The sequence below is a fragment of the Gobius niger genome (genome assembly GCF_951799975.1).
Source record: "Gobius niger genome assembly, chromosome: 12".
In the NCBI taxonomy this organism is placed as follows: Eukaryota; Metazoa; Chordata; class Actinopteri; order Gobiiformes; family Gobiidae; genus Gobius; species Gobius niger.
The window spans coordinates 12,653,732-12,675,352 of record NC_136863.1 but is presented as its reverse complement, the minus strand read 5'-3'; the positions used below and the strand labels follow the sequence as shown (position 1 = coordinate 12,675,352).

Genomic DNA, 21,621 nt, shown 5'->3' with positions numbered 1-21,621 from the left:
GGAACATTAGCTTACATAATTCTTAAAAAACAAAGAAAAAAAAATGGCTAAAATAAAGTTAATCAAATTACGAACATATAATGGCACTCTGGTAAAATAGCACACACATACGACAGTAAAATGTTATAATATACGTTAATAAAAATATGTATATTTTATCTCCATGATCTGGCGACCCCCCAAATTTGTCTCGCGACCCCCTTGGGGGTCCCGACCCCCAGGTTGAGAACCACTGGAGTAGACGACCAAATGAAGCAAAGTTTTTATAAGTATCTTGTAACATGTTCATGCTCATTATTGTTGCCTCTTGCTGTAACTTGTCCGCATACCAAATAAAGTTTGGTGAAGCATTTTTTTTTTTAAAGTTACGAAACAAGTTACTTTTCCAAAGGAGAAACAAGCTAACTTAGCGGGTTACTCTCACCATCTTCGAAAATCTACATTTTGTTACTCTCTTCAGTGCAAAACAGCATAGAGAGCATTACATCTAACATAAAATAATATGGGAGCGCAAACACAATATTATTAACTATGTAGCGATACCCTGTACGATGATCATTTTCGAGCAATAGATGCTTTGATGATTGAGTGACAAGCAACGCTCGACATGTGTCTGGCGCTTAGAGCAAGAATTGGAAAGAATTTAAAGCTCCAGCTAGACATTTAAGAACAGAGGGAGTAAAGCATTAAGTGTATTTTTGTCAACATATGTGAGAAATGTAAGCTGTTAAAAGTGTGGGAGAGAGAGAATGAGTTGAGAAAAAGATATCGTTCTTTGTGAGTGCCTGAAATAACCTCAGCAAGAAGAAGCGATGTTGGTCTCTGCTGAGGTGACAAGAGGGACTGCTCTGACTCATCAAGGCAGAGCATGTGGAGAACAAATAAAAAAAATCTAAACGGTATCTGATTTATTAGTCAATTGGGAGAGGCTGAGAGGAGATATGGCATTTTCATGTCAGGCCCATGTCAGATTGAAGATGTTGAAAGATTTATATCGTCAAAAAAAAGTGTTGTGGCTTCTGTCCATGCAAAGATGAAGAACAGGTTAATAATTTAGCAGTAAGCCTTTCTATCAAGTGCAAAACTTTACAATGCTTCATCCAAGTTACAGCTAAAAAGAAAAACAACAGAGACAACTTTTTGGATCAAAGTTGTGATAAAAAAACGAGTGAAAAGGGCTAAATCCTTTTTGATCCCTTTATAAAGTTTAGATAACAGCGTAGAAGGCAGAACTACTTGAGTGAACTTGAAATTTTGACAGTTACTGCAGCAAGGAAAAAATCTGTATGACTGAATATACTGCATGTTTGGGTATGTCTATTGACAGCACAGAAAGAACCAAGCATTTACAGTATTATAAAGCCCTCTTGCGCAAGGTCCCATGATAGCCTTCATAATAATGATAAATCACTGTGGCGCATGGCTAAGCATCAGATGAGTAGCAACTTTAGGACTTTCTGTATTCACTTAACAGAAAGCCTTTACTGCCTTCACTGCCAGGGATGTATGGGAAGTGTGTTAACCTGATTGTGTTTTCCGGTCTCATGAATTCAGAGAGTCATTCTGAAGACTGGAGTGAGAGAGACAGCTTCACTATGCAGCTGTTTTCCGCAATGAAAAGATAAGACAACAATATGGCTTTTATACAATGCTGCAGGCGTTTATGGAGGGATAAAAGGAGAGACTTCAGCACAGTTCATTGTGTTAAAGTGTCCCATTTATGTACTGCAATTCATATACTGTACTGTGAAATGTGGCTCAGGTAAACTGCAAAGACCCTTGAAAACCACTGGGCCTGTCATGTTAACAAAGAAACTATCGACGATGACAGCGATACAATTGAAGACATTTTAATGTTTCTGATTCCCTGTAGCCTGAAAATCTCAATAAATTATATTTTTTTCTAAATCTTCTTAATCCTTTATTAAAGTGATAGTCTGTACGTTTTCAAAGTGAGGAGAGTGAAATTTAAAAGCATAACAATCAAATTCCTCCCCTCTTTAAACAGAAAGCCCTTCATAGTTTGCAAAATGAGGAGAACAGGAACAGGATTTTCAAAAGTTAACGATGAAGCTCCTCCCCTTGCCTCCTGATTGGACCTGACAGGCTGGATCACAGAAAAAGCTCGTCTCATTGGTCAACGTGGGAGGATACTAGACTCTGATTAGTTTGCTGAGATCCGTGAAGGAGGGACTTTACAAAAAATAACAAATATATATTATTACTTACTTTACATCAAAATGCAAGACCAGCTGGTTAATTTTGCACATCTTATAACATTTGTAAAACATGCAGACTTCCAGACTATCACTTTAACTATAAAACATGAGCATGCATTAATCAATACCTTAAAACACAATTTTCCACTGTAAAATAATGTGCCTTTATTTAGATCTCCAGTTAACAAAAAGGTTCACTACTGCAAGCACAGATTAAGTGTAAGTAAAGATAGAGACGATACATATTTGGTTATACAAAATAGTTTGATATACTGTGATAGGGCACTGGACCTATCTTGCAATGGTTATGCCCACAGAACTACTCGACCAGGAGTTGACACTATTACGTTGCAGGTTATTTACACAAATCGTACGTCAGTTGACTAAAAACGGTGCAGGCTGAGTAGATTTAGTCGTTGTTTTCCATTTAAAGTCCAAGTTAGTCCACTTAACCTTGAGGAAAAGGCCGCAGTACAAGTTCATTAGTCTCAGCGGCTCTGCATGAGGAAAATTAATTATTACAAATGCTTCCCGATAATGTGCTGCACAATGGCCCAAATCAGACTCAACGCTAAATAATTAATTGCCTACAGTTGAAGAGCTCATTAATCTGAATTATTTTTGGCATTTTTTCCCCACCAAGGTTTAAGCAAATTGCTCATAAAAAACAATGTTGTGGCTGTGGTAAACAATGCCCAAATGTTAGGATTAATTATCCTGAATTACAAGCTTCTTAGTCAGTTTTATGGAGTGGCATTAGGCACGGAACAGCCCCCGTTTTCATTGCGGTTGTAATGCAGCACAGATGGGCACAGATGCATGCTGCAGGGAGCTTTGCAATAACAGGCGCAGTAAACAAAAGTAGGCATAAATAATGTAGTCATCTTTCCATTACCGCATAATGGAGACGACAAATTTATAGTGTTCCCCACTCTTTTCTGATTCTAAATGAGAAAGCATTTAAGCAGCGAGCAGTTTGTTCCACGCCATGCCTCCATCCTGCAGGAAACAACAACACAAAATTAAACACTGAGGCTAAGGGTTCACCATTTTGGAAAAATCGAACTGCATTTTTTTTTTTTAATCAAGATTTAGTTCACAGTGCACAATTTAAACACAGGCACTAACATTTGAGAAGACTTGGAATTGAACTGACCATTTGTGGAAGTCTAAACCACATATGACTCCAAAGGCAAAGGATACAAGGATAAGTGCATGTACTCAAATAGATATTTTCTTTTTTTTACTTGCAATTGTTTTTACAATAGAGATTGCTGAAGTTGTATGAGCCATAGCAAAAAGCAGCAGCCATAGGAGTAGTGTTAGTAGTAGCAGGCTACTCCTCTTCCCAGTTCCCACACACAGAATTACACAATATATATATATATATATATATATATATATATATATATAGTACTAAGTAACTTGTTTACCTTAATAAATCCTTTCCGTAGTCCCTCTGGGGGTAATACAAGTGTTAATCGGATGATTGGGGGTCTTTCATCTACCCCAGTGTCTCTGGCCAGAAAGCCACAATTGCAACTTCCCTGCACCGGGTCGGAGGCGCAATACACACTAATGGAATCACGGAAAAGAAGCTAGCAGGCTAACAGGGAAAGCTAACTGCGGGGTAGCGCCACTTAAACAGCATTTACAGCCAAGTTTGAGTGAAAAAAATATCTCCATTGTGTAATTGGATGTACAAAAATATCCCTCTCTCCCTTTGTCTTTTCTGTCGGTGTAGTATTAACTCTCACGGCCAATGAATGAGTAAAAACGCAACATGCTACGACACCTGAAGTTGCGCGTACGGCCTCTAGGGGCATGAGCTTAGTACTGCTTTAACCCTGACTTCAGAAAGGTCCTTTACAGTAAAACTCGCTTTGAGATACGTACTTTTTCCAACTTTCACTCTTGTAGCATGAATAATGCAGTGTGACCCTGGTAATTTTCAAAACATGTTGTGTCTCCGCATTTAAAATTGCACCAGACAAACTGTTGTCCAGAAGTTACGGGAAAACAAAACAAAAAAGAAAAACATCAGAGCTCCAGCCCTGTACGCCTTTTATTTTCAGCTTTACTCAAAAAGGTCAGCAAAACATGTTGTTCTGTGAAGCGTTTAGAATTATCTTTGAAACGCAGTTGCTAGAAAGGCAGTACATAAGAGAAGAAACCGCAGGGTGCCGTCGTCTCAGCTCCGCTGTTTACACCAACAAGAAAAACAAGGATGAGCATAACTTTCAACCTGATATCTTACAATTATTCTTGAGCAATGAATTTCTGTCAGGCTAATGTGAGGTGGTCGTACACAGCGGGGAAGCCATGCAGGGCAACTGTGCATTTTGTCATGTGGCAAAGTAATTCGGGATTCTCCATCGAAAGCATGTCAGACGAAAATGAAAAATTTGAAGCCGTGCTGTTTTTTGATTGATGCGAAACTTCCATGAGATCAGAGATGTCACAAAGCGAATAAATGATGTTCTGCATGACGTTTCCACCCAACATGATGAAGCTTAGTTGGTCGCCTCATTAAATGCATTAATAGATACTTCACAGATGAGTTGATATCTGCTTTCATCTGGTGCGCAATGCAAGTGGATTTCTGAAGCAATATGTATGCAAATGTTTGTCTTCTCAACTATTTCACACACCAACCAACACATGATATTTAAGAAGCAAACAGCAGCTATTTCTATACGTCAAAATGGTGCAGGCGGTTGTCAAACAGTGATTTTGACAGATCATTGATTTAGGGAGTGCAAATATGTACTTGAAAAGATAACAATATAGAGCTGTCTTGAGACTACACGGTTTCAGAAGCTGAATTTGCATAAAAAAACCAACAATCCTCAGAGGGAATGAACATTTATTGGTCTTTTTCTGTTTGCAAAATTCTTCAAGTCCACAGCTGTGCATATTTTATCAATTTTTTCAAAGTCAAGAGAGAGATCACAGAGCTCTTGCCATGTGTCCTCCTCAATGGACCACAAATGTTATGTCCCACCCAGTGGAGGGTCCAGAGGCAAAAATCGTATAAAAAATTCTGAGAAACTTAGAGAAGAAAAGAAATAAGAGAAATGTCTGGTCTATAATGTATTTATTTGTTTCGACTTTCGAAGTTATTGCTTATCTGCCCATCTCTATCCTGAAGAGCACTTATCAGCATACGTCCGAAGATCCAGTAAGCACCCCCAGTTAATCGTTTTCTTCAGACTTAGAGACTTAGAGACTCTTGATATTTGAATTATTCTTAAAGTGTAAGAATATTTGAATGGGATTTTTACTTCCTGAACCAGAAACTGAGGGGATTGCTGAGTTCAATAGTGATTTGATACATTTCTTTTAGAAAGCAAATGGTTGCTTTTTTGTTTTCCGGTCCTGGTGCGTGGATCACAAAATCAAAATAAAATATATAAAGGAACAAACAAACTCTTTGAACATTATAAAGATATTAGGTGGGTGATTCAGAGTAAGAATAAAGTGTATGACAATGGAAGGTGACAGACGCAGTCAACATATTAATATTTTACAGTTTATGAGTAAAAAGGAAGAAGTGATCAGGCGTCTTGAATCTTTACTATCACTTCAAATACATCAAGAAAAAAGACAGTAATTTGATTGGAATAATTATTATTTTCAATGTCTGTGTAGCCCCTCAGTCGTACAGGAGTTGTCCTTCTTCAATGAAGGTTCTTGAGTCTTCTGTACTCTGCAGTTGAAGCGTACGACATTTCGCCTCTCATCCAAAAGGCTTCGTCAGCGACGTTAGAGTTTAAGCTCAGCCCGCAGACTATATAGTGACCACTGGGAGGAGTTTAGCTTGGCTAAGTCCCTCCCCTCTATCCTCTATGAACAGCTACTCTCACCTTGGTAGTTCTAAGTCTCAACCACAAACCAGTTCACACCCTGAGACAAAAATGAGTTCATCCAAAAGACCAAACTCTGAGCCACAAACAGAGTAATGAAGTTTATTCTATTCGATGCAAAGAAGAGGAATGGAAAGAGCTTTACATTGAAAGAAAAAACAACAACAACTAAGCTACAAAAGAGGCTTAATCAACACCGCAGGGAGAGCACAAGCGGCCCTCAGTCTGCTGTCCACCTCCTCCTCAAAGCCACCAACCACTCCTTTCAGAATATGGAGGTTAAAATTTTAGCTAAAGAAAAACGTCAGTTTGAAAGAGGAGCCCTTCATGAACAGTAGCGGAGGTCTGAGATTTCAGGCCTGTCTGTCATGCTAATGAGGCTGAAACTCAGCCCAGGACAGATCAATGGGTAGGTAATTAGTAGTGATCAGCTGAGAGTAGGGTCGTTCAGACTGAAACTCAGACTTACAACTATAAAGATGTTTACCCACGGGTGAGAGTAGCTGTTAATAGAGGGGAGGGACTGAGCCAAGCTCCCAGTGGTCTATATATAGTCTGCGGGCTGAGCTTGAAGTTTAGCGTAGCTGATGAAGCCTTTGAAGCAAAATGTTCTGCACTTCAACCTCAGAGTACAGAAGATGACTCAAGAACCTTCATTAAAAATCCTTTTCAATGCAATGTAATTCAATTAGAATGTTAACTTCTTCTCAAAGATAGAAAGAGCATACCTGCAAGTCTGTGAAAAGAAAAGAGTCCCTAAATGACAACAATAAACCATCAAAACCAAGCCTTAAATAAGTTCCAAAAGCCTTTCAAGCGTTAAAACTATATTATTCAGTTCAGTGGAGCTTTTTGCACCTTTCTTCCCAAGTGTTTTTTTATATTGCAAATGGCTAATAAACCAAACTGTTCTTCCCGTGAATAATTTGTGTGGATTTCATCTCACTATGTTGCCTCATGTGAACAACTGTCTTTCTAATCAAGAACATCAAAGCAATCGAAGTACCGGTAGTGTCAATTTGTCACACATCTGTCAGATGAAAACAGGAACTAATCAGACAGCTCGAGAGCTACAAATCCCAAGATACTTTTGGGGCATAGGGGTTTGCTGTTTCTAAAAGTGAGAAATCAAGCCCAAGACAAGTTGACTTGAATCAAATAAGTGTGGCAGAGAGTGGTTTCCATTACTGTATTTGTATGTCTGAAAGCATGGAGTTACTGCCATTTGATCTCCCATCAAAAGCTTGGGGAAATTTAAAGTGACTGTCTTTAGTTGGTGTATAACATGTGAAAGCGACAAAAGCAGACTGAAAAGAAGGGTTTCATCTTATTCTTGACTTTTCCGAAAGCCACTATGTCACTTTAAAGGCCAGATAATGAAGCAAAGACTTTTCAGTCATAGCCGCTCTCGCTCATAGCTGGCTCTGTATCTCTGAGGAACATAGAGCAGTCTGATAAACCTAATCCTTTTCCATGCACTTCATCTACACTTGTCCTTAAATCATTCACACACACTATTCATAGACCTTCCCCTGCTGTCCAAAACCCCAGTGTTAAAGCTACAAAGGCTCAGCAAAGTAGTGCAAATATTTTAGCGTTTTATAGGTCATCGCTTTAGTTATTAAACATGGATTTGAGTACCTTTTGAGTAATGATTTCTCTGGATCATTGGCTCAGCACAAAACCATTTTGTGGGAGACTCTGGAAAATGTTAAAAGGTCTGTGGCGGCAGACTGCTGATAATGAATCAGTCCATTTTAAGGAAAGCAGCAGTGGGGCTTCAAGTAGTCGGAATGGCAAACTGGAAATGCAAGCCCTTCACAATACAATGAACCGTAAATGGTTGGAAAGCAGACCTGTAAACAAGCTGAAAATATGCTCCACGCAACGAGGACGTGAGCAAATGACAGGCAGCCACACATGAATACGAGACTTAAAAGATAACCGGTTTTGAGGGTCCAGTCGTCAGTATTGTGCACCAGTGTTTTCCAACCAAGGTTACAGGCTTAGTGAGCACTGGCAGGTGGCGCATGGAATTGTTTCAGAATAAAAAGCAAGTGGAAATTGAACAGTATTCCAAAATTATTTTCAACAAACGGTTTGATTTTCAGAGATATTAGCATTATAGTGAACACAATACAGTAATAAATACGATGAAATCTGAATTTTGTTAATACGTTTTTAAATAATCTGATGCGCCCTCGAAGGCAAATTTATTTGTAGAGCACAATCCATTCACAAGGCAATTCAAAGTGCTTCACAGTTACAAAACATTACAAAAAGGTAGATGAAATCAATGCATAAAACATCAGCAAGGTATTTAAATAATACGTTTAAAAGCAAAGAGTGCAGATAAAATACTTTCCGTTGCCATATGCACAGCTAAAAATAAGTAGGTGGTGCTGGTGTAAATGAAAGACACGGGGTGATACAAGACAAATATCATTACATTCGATATTCAATGTGTATATCGCAGAAAATGGTGTTTTGTTTATTTCTGATGTATTTTTTGCCTGTAGGCTTTCTTGGACAGTTCAGCATTAAAATGGGTATTAAGAGAGTTTCAAGCAACATTCAACAAAATGTCAAAGCCAGTAGGGCTGGATGATTTTGACAAGAAAAACCTACAAACCTACAAATATTGCGATTGTGATTCAGTTTGCGATTTTTGCATTTGAAACGGCTAAGATGACGAGAGAAGGATGTCATACTTTTACACTGTCAAACAACATACTCTTGCTCAAATTTCCCCACATTAGAACTAAGAAAGTACATTCAAAAATCTAAGTTATAATGTGGATAGCGCCCTCGTCTGGAAGAGTTCAGCTTCCACCTTTCCCTGACATTCAGAGAACCTCTGGAGGACAGCCACGTGACTAAACTAAATCTGCGATGGAATCACATCTCGCCTATCTATACACTTCAGAATCTGATTCATGGAAACTCAGACCTTTTATCTGTTGCAGCTAAACCTGAGACCACCAAGGCTTCAAATTCTGATTGATGAACATCTATCGCTCAAATGCCAGAGACAGAAGATGAAAAAAAAAAAAAAAAAACTTCAGTCTCTTGAGGCTAGGTTATTGCAGTAATCAAAACCTCACTTGTGATTCGGTATTGATAAACCTTGCAGCCATAAAAGCTAGGAAGCAAAACTCACGGCACAGAGACAGACAAAGTGCCTAGCAAAAGTTGCAGTCTCCAGCCTACACTACTAAACTGTGGTGAAGCAAATCATTATAGACCGGATAATGACAAGAATCTAAATACTGTGAACTGGGTTCTTACACAACAAACTGCTCAAAGGTGTTTTTCTCGGTCTTGCGAATATTTCTGCATGTTTGATAACATTCAGCCCTCCTGTGAAAAATCCGATTCAGCTCGATAGATAAGGGTTAGGGAACAGAGCGACCTGGCATCACCGTGGCCCAATCACTATGCAGAAATGCTACAGTTCCTTTCCCCTTCAAGGACTTGTGTAAAGTAAACAGTTTGGTGTTCAGGGCAACACAGTCAGGCAGAACTTTTGACTTCGCCTGTGCTGTGTCCCTCTGGCCAGAGCTGGTCATTAAATTACTCAAAATGGAGATGGCTCTTTGCCTTATGTTGGACTTGTGTTCAAATTGTTATAGTCTTTGTCTTATTTTTTGAACACTATTTATGGCAAGGGACAAACTAAGCCCTCTATATTTTTGTTAGACAAATGGAAAATGTACAATATATACAGCATCCTGTAACCAAATATGACACAATGATAGGCCTATTACTATGTTGTATGTGAACATTAAAGAGATTGATGAAATTGTTTATGTGAGAACTAGTTCAAACACATTATAGTTAGCAGGGGACACATTTTAATACAAATCTAATAGATTTTAAGAGGATGCTTGAATGGGCAAAGCCTTCACTTGAATAATCATCACAACATGCACATTTAAAGGTGGAAAAATCAAGAAGAGCAGTCAGAAAATGTTGGTGGATAGTGGTTTTGAATGTCCGTGAGGCAAAGGATTGGAAAGTACAAAGTTGGTTTCATTTTATGGGGCATTCGCCAAATCCAAGTCTCTTTTTTGCGGTACTGGTCAAGGCTAATGTTTCCACAGCGATTCACTGAGCGAGTCAAGGTTTGAGGATGAAAACATTGCATCTTTATTTCTCGGGGCAGGTGCGTAGGAGTGGAGAAAACAGCCAACACATACAAAAATCTGAAAGGCTTGCACACAGTCCAACCTGGACAAGCAAGATCAAACAATCTGGCACCAGGCCTCAAAATGGAAGAATAAGCAGTGGCACGCTGCCAGTACTGTAAAGTCATTTTTTTAAGAAGATGATGGTGAAAATAAGATGGGTGACAACTTAATTCTAAGATTGAATTAACAAACGATTCTTAATTTTTTTTACATATGGGTACATGATGTCACAAAAAACTAGAGTGAGCGGCAAAAGCGGTTTAGTAGCAACATGCAGATATTAGTCCATGCAAAAACTCACTGGTGCCAGCAGGGTTCCAGTTCATTGATGCATTTTTTTGTTGTATAAATTACATTTTGAGTTTAGGGGGGAAAATAATGGCTTTGGGGTGTCAGAGTAGGTCCAAGATGTTATGAAGATGCTCATAAAGCGGATAGTGCCCATATGGTCTAACTACAAGAGGATAAACAGGCTTGCCCAACCATGCGAGTGGATATTTCTGCCAATGTTGGTCTTCAAGGTTTCCCTTTTTCCCCACCCAATTCTTTGACTTTTATTTTTTCCAGACAAGAGTCTAAGAACAAGTTGGATACTAAATCTGGAGGCAGGGTAAACCAATATATACTGGTTCGAAGATTCCGAACAATTCTGCTGCAGCATAAGAAAATATTCACAATGGATTATGTGGAAAGTAGAGTAAATGTTACTAACTAATAAATAATTGGATCGCACAAAATCAATAAAGATTCTATATTTGACCATTACATTTGCAGCATTACACTATATGAGCACCTCTACAGGCTTATTCTGTTGAGAATTCCAGCCGAGTGCCAGCAGCAAGACTTCACAGCTTTTACTCAGAGAGCCACTTCTTATTTTCCCTTCAAAGTCCTGTGGGAAATAGGTTTCAAATACAAGTACTGCAGGTCCGTGCTCTGCTCAGAGGACTACAGAGCGGAGTGGTATAGAGAGGTCCATCTGAACTATACTGTAAATAATGAGTTCAGAGGAAGTGTTCACTGGTGGAACGGGTCAAGGAAATGTCCGGAAAGTTTTGATGTTCCCCAGAGAGGTCAGTAGTACCACTTCAAAAGGGAAGACATGTTATTGTTCAGCAGTAGACACGGCTTTGGATTTAAAACTATTTCACAGCAACAGGCAAAATCAACATTAATATTATTAGTGATTGATTATATACTGCAAATATGAAACACATTTTTTTAGATGCACAGAGAAACCCTCTTCACTTCAAACCTGGATTTGGTCATTTTAATTCACTTAATTGTACTGCAACGAATAGGCACACTTCTCTATAATGCTAGGCTCCCCTACAGTTCTCCTGCAGGGGTTACAGCTAGCGTGTCCATTTAAATTGAGATATTTCCCCTAATGAAAGTATATATATCACACCTTAATCTAAAAGGAATTTCATTAATTCCCAGTGAGGAATGGCAGCGATAAACTGGCAAACGTCCAGTGTCTGTGCCTTGTGGCTAAAGCAGCGAGGACTGGCTCAGGAGCCCACTGGAGCTGGAAGATAAGCGGGAAAAAAATGAATAAATGAATAATTTTCAATTACTCACTCACCTTTGCAGAAGTCCTATAGTGAGGAATTCACACATGCATACTGACTGTTGATTAGAAGAACACGACAAACAGCTAGTTCCATTTACTACCTTATTTCTGTGTTTCTAAGTATTAATCGGTGAATTAAAGAAGCAATAATTAGACTTGATTTATCAAAACGTTATGGTTCGTTGCAGCTTTACTTGTGTCTCATTACGAGTAGTGTTACTGAACATAAATTCAATGTTTGTTTGCATTACATTGACAGTAAAGGAACTCTGGTGGGCATACAACTTCTAATGAGTCTGTGACTATGCAACCTGACTAAGTATTTTATGCAATCTAGTGTTGTTGCTTCCACTTTATATAATTTCAAGGCGGGAATCGTACATCGGCGCTGAGTGATCCAATCAGAGAAATGCGATGTGTTCATTTCCAACAGTAAATTCGAGACAACTTTAGAATATTTCTAAATCTAGAAGGAATCTCAAAAAAAATAATATATATTTTTGTGCTTTCATGTTCATATTGAGCCAATACTTTACGATGCCATCATGATGCAATATCTGCTAGTTCTGATAGGAACAATGAGCAGTAGAATCATTACAGTAAGTTTATAAGCAACAAAGTAAACATTGAAACATGATCACTACTTTAATGTTTTGGATCCTCAGCGGGAATCAAAAAAAATATGTTGCATAATTAATTACTTTCAGGAACTATTAAGAACTATTTATTTAGCTTATTCTCCCACATGAATCTAGCACAGCGAGTGTGTATGCAGGAAAGTGGAAATGAAAGCGACTCCCTGCAGGCATTGTTTGATCCTCAGTTTGGGATGAATGGGTGGACAGATGGAGCCGGAGCTGCAAGCCTTCTTCGCAGATGCATACAATCCCATATAATCAGTCCATCAGCCTGCGCCGAATTTAATAATCATCATGAAGTACGACCAACGGGCTGTTATGTGTCTGTACAAAAATATGAAGCCTTTCTTCAATTCAGCGCATGGATGCATTCGGGAATACATAAAAGACTGGTTTGATCCAAGTCATAGGTTTGATGTTATAGTTTCAGATAAAGGGCAGAAGTCAGCGGCACAGTCAAACTCCTCACTGTAGCAGCAAGAAGTCTGGGAGCATGTTGGGTGAATTACATTTCTCTTCAGGGCTTAGCAAAAAGGCGTGAACTAGATCAGTCGCACAAACAACACAGACACGGCTCGAGCAACGCTAAATGAAAACGCAGTCATTAAATCAGCATCTCCAGCATAATGTTTGTCCGGCCATTTTCAACAGAATTGCGCACAGAAGGTAATAAAATCATGAAACTCTAGGCTCAAGCTCCATTGTTATAAATGATTTATCGTCTCTTGGCTATCCTCCACATATGTTAATTCATTTTTATCCTTTATCCATTTTGCTGACAGAGAAGACATTCTTCAGACACTTTAGTTGCATGAAGTGGCTTGATACAGACATTTCAGAGATATTTACCAAAAACCTTCTGAATTTTGACAATTATATAAAATAAAAACTGTCTCCACCGCACTGGTAAACAATTAGCTCTTTAAAATGCAATGATGTCAACCGATTGAAGTAATAAATAAGTGTATTTAACAACAAATCTGAGACGGTTGAGTCACGACTTGCTAAAAATACTAACTGTTGTTTATTGTACATGTAGTGAAGAGGACCAGAAGCTGGTAAGAGATCTGCATTAACTGTCTCTACTCCAGTGATGTGCTGATTCAGGATGTCACCGCCCACAGAGCACAGCCCTCCAAAGAAAAACAATGATCCTGCTTGGCCTCCCCTAGAGCACAACATGACATTTAGCTCCCATTGCTGTCTGCACTCCCACGCGTGCAAAATACATTACAGACAAAATAAAAAGACCAAGTGCTATGGAACACTTTGCTCAGACGATATTGAGAGTCCAAATTACCTGACAATTTGGACCCCAAAAATAAAGAACTGAAAATATTTTATTCAAGGTTAAACATGATGCATGAAAAGCAATCAATGGTTATTGCTATGCTTATTTTGTTGCAAGAATGTTGAAAATGAATGACAGTATCTCGTGTTTAGCACATTTACCTCACTGCAGAATGTGTGGGTTTGAGTCACATGGTTATCTGAGAGCCAAAAAACTACGTGTGCAAACTCGCTTGCATCTAAAGGCCAAGGGGTTACCAGAGGACGCTGTACACCAGTACAACTTAAAATTACCCACACATTACAGACCCTCTGCGCTCGACTCAAGCTTCGAGGAACAGATATTACAATTCTGCTTTCACTCACATTACGAAAAATGAGCCAATAAATAATGAGTGGGCGTGCGTGCATAAACACTGAATGTGAGCATCAGTATAAACAAACAATAAAAAGCATTAGGATGATCCTATAATCACATTAGAGTGATAAAAGCCCATTATCTTCTAATTAGACCACAGCTTTCTTGTTCTTGTTGTGAGGATGATAGAAAAATGGCAAGTCATTATCTTCAACAAAAGACATCACACCTTATGAAGATCCACCTTATTTTTGTGCTACTATGAAAACAATGCTGATTATCCAGGAAACCCACATACTCTAATTGTGGACAGGGATAATGCTAAAATTGTAGCAATCACACTTCAGCTCACTACAATTACTGTCTTACACTCTTTCACCACACTCCCACACGCTCTCATCACAATCCTGCCATCACGTTCCCTTATTTTTCAAATGAGAAATGCTCAATTAGCTCCACTACTTCCTGAATATCTCCTTCATTATATCCAGCTCCTCAAACCTGTTTACTGTTGTGTGTCGAATGTAGGAAGCCCAATCATGCATACAGTCATCTGTAATGACTACAAAAATCTAAAGTTGACAGGTACCTTGAGGGCTGTGCGTTCAGTGTGCAGCCTGCAGAAAGATACAGTTGTGGCTAGGGCCGCTGTTTGAAATAAAGTTTCCCAGTGCGTTGCTGAGTGCCACATGCGTCAATGTGGCAGGGTGCCATATGGCATCAGGTATTTTCCCGACAGCCAGAAAACACTCTTTCTGGACTAACTGTGGCTTTTCTTCTTAATGGCTAATTAACAGAAGCCAGGTGAGAAAATAAGGTGTTTATGTTTGCTCATTTATATCGCTGTTCAATGGGCTGAGAGAAATCAAAGCATGATTTCTTTTAAAAAAGCAACACAGAAATAACTAGCTGTACAGCTGCTTATATCACCAACCTGCATGAAAATGCTACCACATCTGCTACTCTTCAACCACTACTTTATAGCAGAGAGTACATGAAAAGAAAAATACTAGACTCATGCAGCTGATAGGAGTATAGTAGTGCCATGTGTGGTTTTAGTTCTAGTTTTCCAAATTCATATGTTTATTTAACATGTAGCCTCCAAGAAGTGGAATTTACACCGCGTCCAAATTATTATGCAAATTACATTTTACGTCCTCGTAACAGTATTAAGCTTAATCTTTCATGAAATATCTAAGGTTTTCATACCTAGTCCAAGGCATTCAACTATTTCACGCTTTTCATCAGCAGAGAGATCCTTTTTCTTTCCCATATTTCTTGAAAATGTTGGTCTACTTAATAATGTGGATCGTCCTTTTTCAGTAGTTTTTCCCTTAACTGGGCTTAACCTGACAACTAATCATCCCAGGCTTCTGAGATTAATGTCAGTGATTCAAAGAGCCCTGAGACACAATGCCATCCTTGAGTTTCATTTATTTATTTTTTATATTTTTTGCCTTTTTGACACTGAAATACAATTTGCATAACAATTTGGAACGCCGTGTAAATGGTATAGACATCACCCTGTTGTACAAACCCTGTTAGATTTTGCCTCTCTGAAAATGGCGTGGTCATGGATGTCTCTTCTAAATGGCGAGAAATACTCTTCTTTATCCGACTAACGCTAGCATTAATAAAAAAAAAATACAACCTATCGTAATAAGATCATTTTCCTTGTACATGAAAGAGTTTTGGACAAAATTAATAAAATATAGGTCAATGGGATTTTTACTGTGTTGCTACATTGGTTTGAATTTTGTACAAAACTAAATAGCAAATTAGATTTAATTTATGTAATGCTTCCTGAATTTTCTTACAGCCCCCTTTATCCAATAGGAGGGGAAACAATAGAAAAGAGGTGGGAATTGTTCAAACTTCTTGAGTTTTACCAAAGAAGGCTGCGTGTTGGCGTGGAAAGCACTAAGACATGCAAATGAAGTTCACTCTCAACTCAAGTGACAGGGGGAGATGGGACCAAATTGCGTCTCCCTTCGCTCATGGAACCACATTGACTGTCATCTGCTTAGCAACAAATGGAGGGGATTAGCCCTGGAAGAGTTGTCCTCTTCTCAAGACTCCAGACTGAAGAGTGTGGGGGTGTGATAGGTTGTTACTCATCCAGCTATGATAGATTTCCTTCTGGCATAGTAAATGACATAGTGAAAAGGCAATTAGTTGAAAATATTATGCAAAACAAGGACCTGGTAAGATAATTATGCTGCAATTTCTAACCAACACAAGTCAAAGTGAATTGTAAACCCAAGCTAAGTTCACTCACATCCAAAGCTTGAGTAATCTTTTTAGGAAACTAGCCACTTTGGTTAGGAAAGAGATCTGCCAGTGTGCCTCTGTACAAAACTACCATAAAGTCTTCCTGTGGTCCTCAATAGTGATTTACGGCTCTTCACTGGGAGCCGAGTCTTTGGGATCCGTTCATTTCAAAGAGCTGTTTAAAAGAATGCCAGATAACTCAAAATATCTAAGACGCAATTTAAATCAATAAAATTGTTGTAAATTGTAATTGTTGTCCTATTGTAATCTAAAATGACACTAGGACTGATATTTACACGCCACGACTAATAAAAAGAGGTTGCAACTGTCTGACGAATCACTTTTAGCTTTGATTTTAGTGCAAAACGATTCACTTGTGTTGCCTGCTCCATTGTTGGGCTGATTCCTGTGTTTGTTCGGGGAGAAAAAAAAGGATCCATCTCTTTTCACAAAATGAGATCCAGTTCAAACCGTTCACCTTAAAGAGCCGGTCGGTCATGAACGTCACACCACTAGTCCTGGTCCTGACAACAATCGCTGTCCTTCTAAATGTATTGTTTTATGTGGTAAACGTACAGTCAACGCCAAGCAGAGCAGCAATGGATGTCAGATGCATTAAGGATTATCGGCCTTGAAGTTCACCCAATTTTACATTCGGTGGCACAGAAAGGATGGCCTGGAGGTGTCGTGTCAGCTGCTCTAGTGATTCGCTTTGATGTACTACTTTATATAGGAGCAGCAGGTCGAGAGAGAAAACTTACATTGCCGAGGTTGATGAATCCGTGCTCCTTTGCGATCCGATCCGCCTCCTCCGGCCCTCCGCTGATCTGGACAGCCCAGGTGTTGGTGTAGACCTCTGCGTCAATACATACGAGCTCCAGTGACAGGAGGACACCGCAGGCCGTCCACAGGTGCAGCAGGACCACCCTGGCATCCATGAAAAGGAGGAGACTTCCAAGAACCGTCTGTCTTCCTCGTCCTCGAGCGAGCGGGGCTGGCCTTACCTCACAGTGGAGCGGTGGCCTAGACAGAAGAGAACACAGCCACTTATGAACACAAACAAAGACTTCGTAAATAGGTCACGCTTACGCACTGAATTAGCTTTGAATGAATCAGGCGGTGTCCCGAAATGTTCTCTTCAAAGGAAATGTTTTTTTTTAATGCATAATAGGGAGGACAGGTCTTAAAGTTGGTCAGATTGTGCACTAAATTGTTAGGCCTGAACAATAAATGGCCAAATTATTGTGAGCGATAACAGGAGAAAAATATTTACCAGGTTCAAATGTGCAGTAACATTTTGGAAAAGGGTCATTTTTAGTCACAGTCTTGCCACACTCCTAGATCAGGAGCGCCCGCGAGATGATTTAATCCGGCCTCTGCCATGTAGAGCATAAATTCAAGAGAATGTGAAAAATAAAAAGTAATTCTCTAGCCCATGCCTGTGCGGAGTTATGCTACAGTCAAGTTGGGGCTTTGACCAAATCACAACTCATTATTATTATTCATTTATTGGAAAAAATGTCTGTATTTGTCCTGTTTACATTATATGTGGCCTGTGACCCGCCTTGGGAGCTGAATTTCGACCCACTGCCCAAAATGAGTTTGACACCCCTGTTCTAGATAAATTGCTCTATTTTCATTTACATCTTAGGATAAAATGTACCTATCTTTTTTGTACATTCTGGAAAAAAGAAATCACACAAGTCCACATGCACAGCTCAAATTGTGGGTCTGAACAACAGGAGGCTGATGCCAAAATAGTGGAATTTGGAATCAATCCATTCCATCCTCAGACATAAATGGTAATATATGATAATGAAAACAGTAAGCATGTTGGAGCAGGCAGGCAGACGCCAAGCAATCCTGCACAGACAGTTACAGCACGCACACAGGGGAAAACGATATTTAAGCAGAAAATTCGGATTATTCCTCTGCATTTGCATTTAATAAGGTATCAAACGCCTTAATGCATTTTGAATGAATGGTAATATAAAAATGCCTGATGAAGGGGTGCTTAAGTGGGGCATGCCGGCGAGCCCAGTTTTATGGCGGTCTGAGAGAATAAAAGTTGTTGCAGAAAGTTAAGCTTGTCAAAGATGGTTTAAATTGGAGCACAATGTAACTAAGACAACTTCCCTTTTGGAGTAAAAAGACAACGAGGTAGCTCTCAAAAACGTCTGGCAAGAGCACATCAGAATTGTTGAAAGTGTGAGTTGAAAGCACCAGGTTCACAAGCCAAAAAGACCGAGAATAATTATCTTGTGTGAAAAAACATTACACATTTCAGACCATTGGTTGTTTGTCTTCTAGGCTTTGAATGGCTCCCTCGATATTCTGCATTTCATCCAAGAGGAGGTTTTAAGGAGAATGTCAGGGATACTTTGATTTGTATTCTTTAATATAGCTGTGCTGATTATATTAAATATGAACGTTTAAGTTTCAAAACATATGCAGCAGTCTTGTTTGTTACAAAAATGTTTGAATAAAGTTTTTTTCAGAAGTACCTACATTAATTTATACATAGTTTTCCCCCCAAAGTAAAAAGAAATAAAGATTAGACATGAAAGTAAAGGATTAGAGCAAATTTCAAAAGTTTTTTTTTTTATTTCATGCTAGAATTATTCCTGGCTAAAGGCGACCCTTGTGTCCGTGAGATTCAGTTGATTCAAAGTGAGGCATGGATGTGGCCTCAAAGATAAATTGCGGGTGCGGGTGTGGTGGGAGCACAGCAAGAGAGTGAGAAGTACTGAAAACATGACCAGCGGCTGCCACTCTCCCACCGAGCAATTCTTCGGAGCTCATTAGACGCCATGTTGGAGTCCCCCCCCCCAAAAAAAGGGCAAGAGTGGAACAGAGCATTAGTGAGGTAACACAGGGTTATGAAGCGCTGGGAGGAAAATAACAAGCGTCACAGCATCAAACGACGCAGCGACGCAAAACACAACCTTCACACATGGCACATCTGATCTGAGAGTCCGGTGAACAAGAGGCTGATTACAAAGCAAGAAAGACAACAGATGAAACCCCAACCTTCAGCTGCGGACAACTTTGTGCAACTGGGATCAATGCACCTGAACGATGTGGGGAAAACAACCTATGTCTGTGATTAGATTTGTGCTTTATTTTGGTGTTATTATTTTGTTTTTATTAAAGGGCATATGCAACTGCAAAATGAATACGAGAATCAAATGCAATTCAGAACAGACAGGATATTTTTGTATTTTGGCTAATTGCGACCGTTCATATTGCAACAGAGACCAAAAACGGTTCATCTTTCCATGAATTATTGCCAGTGGATACAGAGTCGGACTGCCATATCAGAGACCAGCATCAGCTTGTGCGAATGTATTCAAATGCATCAAAGGTTGAGACAAAAAGCAATCAGCAATTACATGCTTGAATGATTATCAGTCTGTGGCATTAACGCCGATAATCGTGAAAGTTTTTGAGGGACTGATACTAAAGTACATCAAGGCCTCCATCCCTGTCAATGTGGATCAGAACCAGTTTGCATATAAAAACAATAGGTGGTGCATACGGCCCTCAGTCATCTCTAGAGCTCAGACACCTATGTGAGAGTACTGTTTGTTGATTTCAGTTCAGTGTTTAACACAATCAACCCGCTCAGACTGGTCAACAAGCTACTCTCACTTGGTCTGAACCCTCCACCCTGCCACTGGATAAGAGACTTCCTCAACAGACCACAGCGTGTGAGGCTTGGAGACCTCATCTCTATCGGCACCGGTGTCCTCCAAGGCTGTGTATTAAGCCCACTACTGTACTGTCTTTTCACCTCAGACTGTAAACTCACAGATCCAGTCACATATACAAATTTGCAGACTTTTTATTAATGTTTGATGTTTTTCATGCTGTTATGCAAGGGAGTGCTCTCAAAATGAATTTTGTTGTGATTAATGTCCAACATTGCATGCGACAAACACAACAGTCATTGCCAAATCAAAGCCTAGAAGAATAAAGTTTCTCTCTCTCTCTCTCTCTCTCTCTCTCTCTCTCTCTATATATATATATATATATATATCAAATCCTTAATTTAATAATTCCTGTGTCCTTCAGAAATGGCCATTGTGACCACAAAACAATTCTCTGTAGAACCACCTCTGCTGTGATCCGGGCCTTCGACCTCAGATTCATTATTCTGCTCATTTACGCCATAAAAAAAGAGCTTAATAATCAAAATCCTCACATTGCTTAGTATAAGAGTAGCATATGATGCACACTTCCTGCCAATTTGTATCGCACGTTTCCCTAATCGGCTGGTCCGTCCAGTTGAACAGAATCACTTCCCTCCAATGAACATTTCAGGCCCTGACTGGAACAAACTGAATATTTCCACTTGTACAGATAAGTGTGAAGCCGGACAGACCATATGCAGCACTCCAACTCAATTTCAACTCTGCCAACAGCCAAATCAACACCCACTCTGTGCTCTGGGCTGCCCTCTCAAACCAGAGAAAAAAAAAATTGCAGCATTTGCTAAGTGCCGCACATAGCCAAGATCCTGTGAAAGAGAAAAAAGGCAGCATGTTAAGAGTGTGATTGGAAAATGTAAAACACAGCTTGTGTGTGTATTTAGACAGAAACATGTTGAGTGAACATTATGGCAGTCATTGAAAAAGAATGGCTGAAAGACAAGCACTGAAACTCCAATCCTGAGCATGAGTCAGGGGGAAATGTGTTTAAATGTGGTCAAAGATGAAATTCAATGCGCCCAGAGGGGGGAAAATGTCCTTAGAAAGAGAAGTCCCCAGAATACTGCTGTGTGCTCTGGAGAAAAGTAAGCCAATAAGTTCAGTGATAAAGTATTGCTAAATTGCATCCTTCTCAGCCGGGTTCATGCCCTTATAGAAAACTCAGGCAAGAAAGCTTCCTTAGAGCAATTCCACGCATTGAACAGATGCAGCCCAAATGAAAATGGATTTTGAAGTGGTGATTGAGTTGTTTTGCCCTAGACTTCCACTCTTGCTGAAAACCAGTATGAGATCTTTCATGACCTCAAATCACAGAAGAGTGTAGAACAGAATAATGAGTTCAAACAAAAGAAAAGTCACAGAGAGGCAGAATTTAACAGCCTGATTCCAACCAACCTCATACCATAAATATCGATGGACGTAAAGGGCTTTAATCAAACTTTATATTGAAAAATAAACAAATTAATATACATTATATGTGAATAATTTATGAGAGACATTGTG

General features: G+C 39.3%; 1 protein-coding gene across 1 annotated transcript in view; it reads right to left on the bottom strand.

Annotated features, from left to right (window-relative positions):
- Nucleotides 1–21,621, bottom strand: part of furinb (furin (paired basic amino acid cleaving enzyme) b) — a 90,060-nt gene that overhangs the window by 67,732 nt on the left and 707 nt on the right. The window contains exon 2 of the mRNA XM_079568511.1: nt 17,170–17,431. Within this exon, the coding sequence (XP_079424637.1) occupies nt 17,170–17,346 (177 nt within the window). The 5' untranslated portion in view covers nt 17,347–17,431. The remainder of the gene's footprint in view (nt 1–17,169; nt 17,432–21,621) is intronic.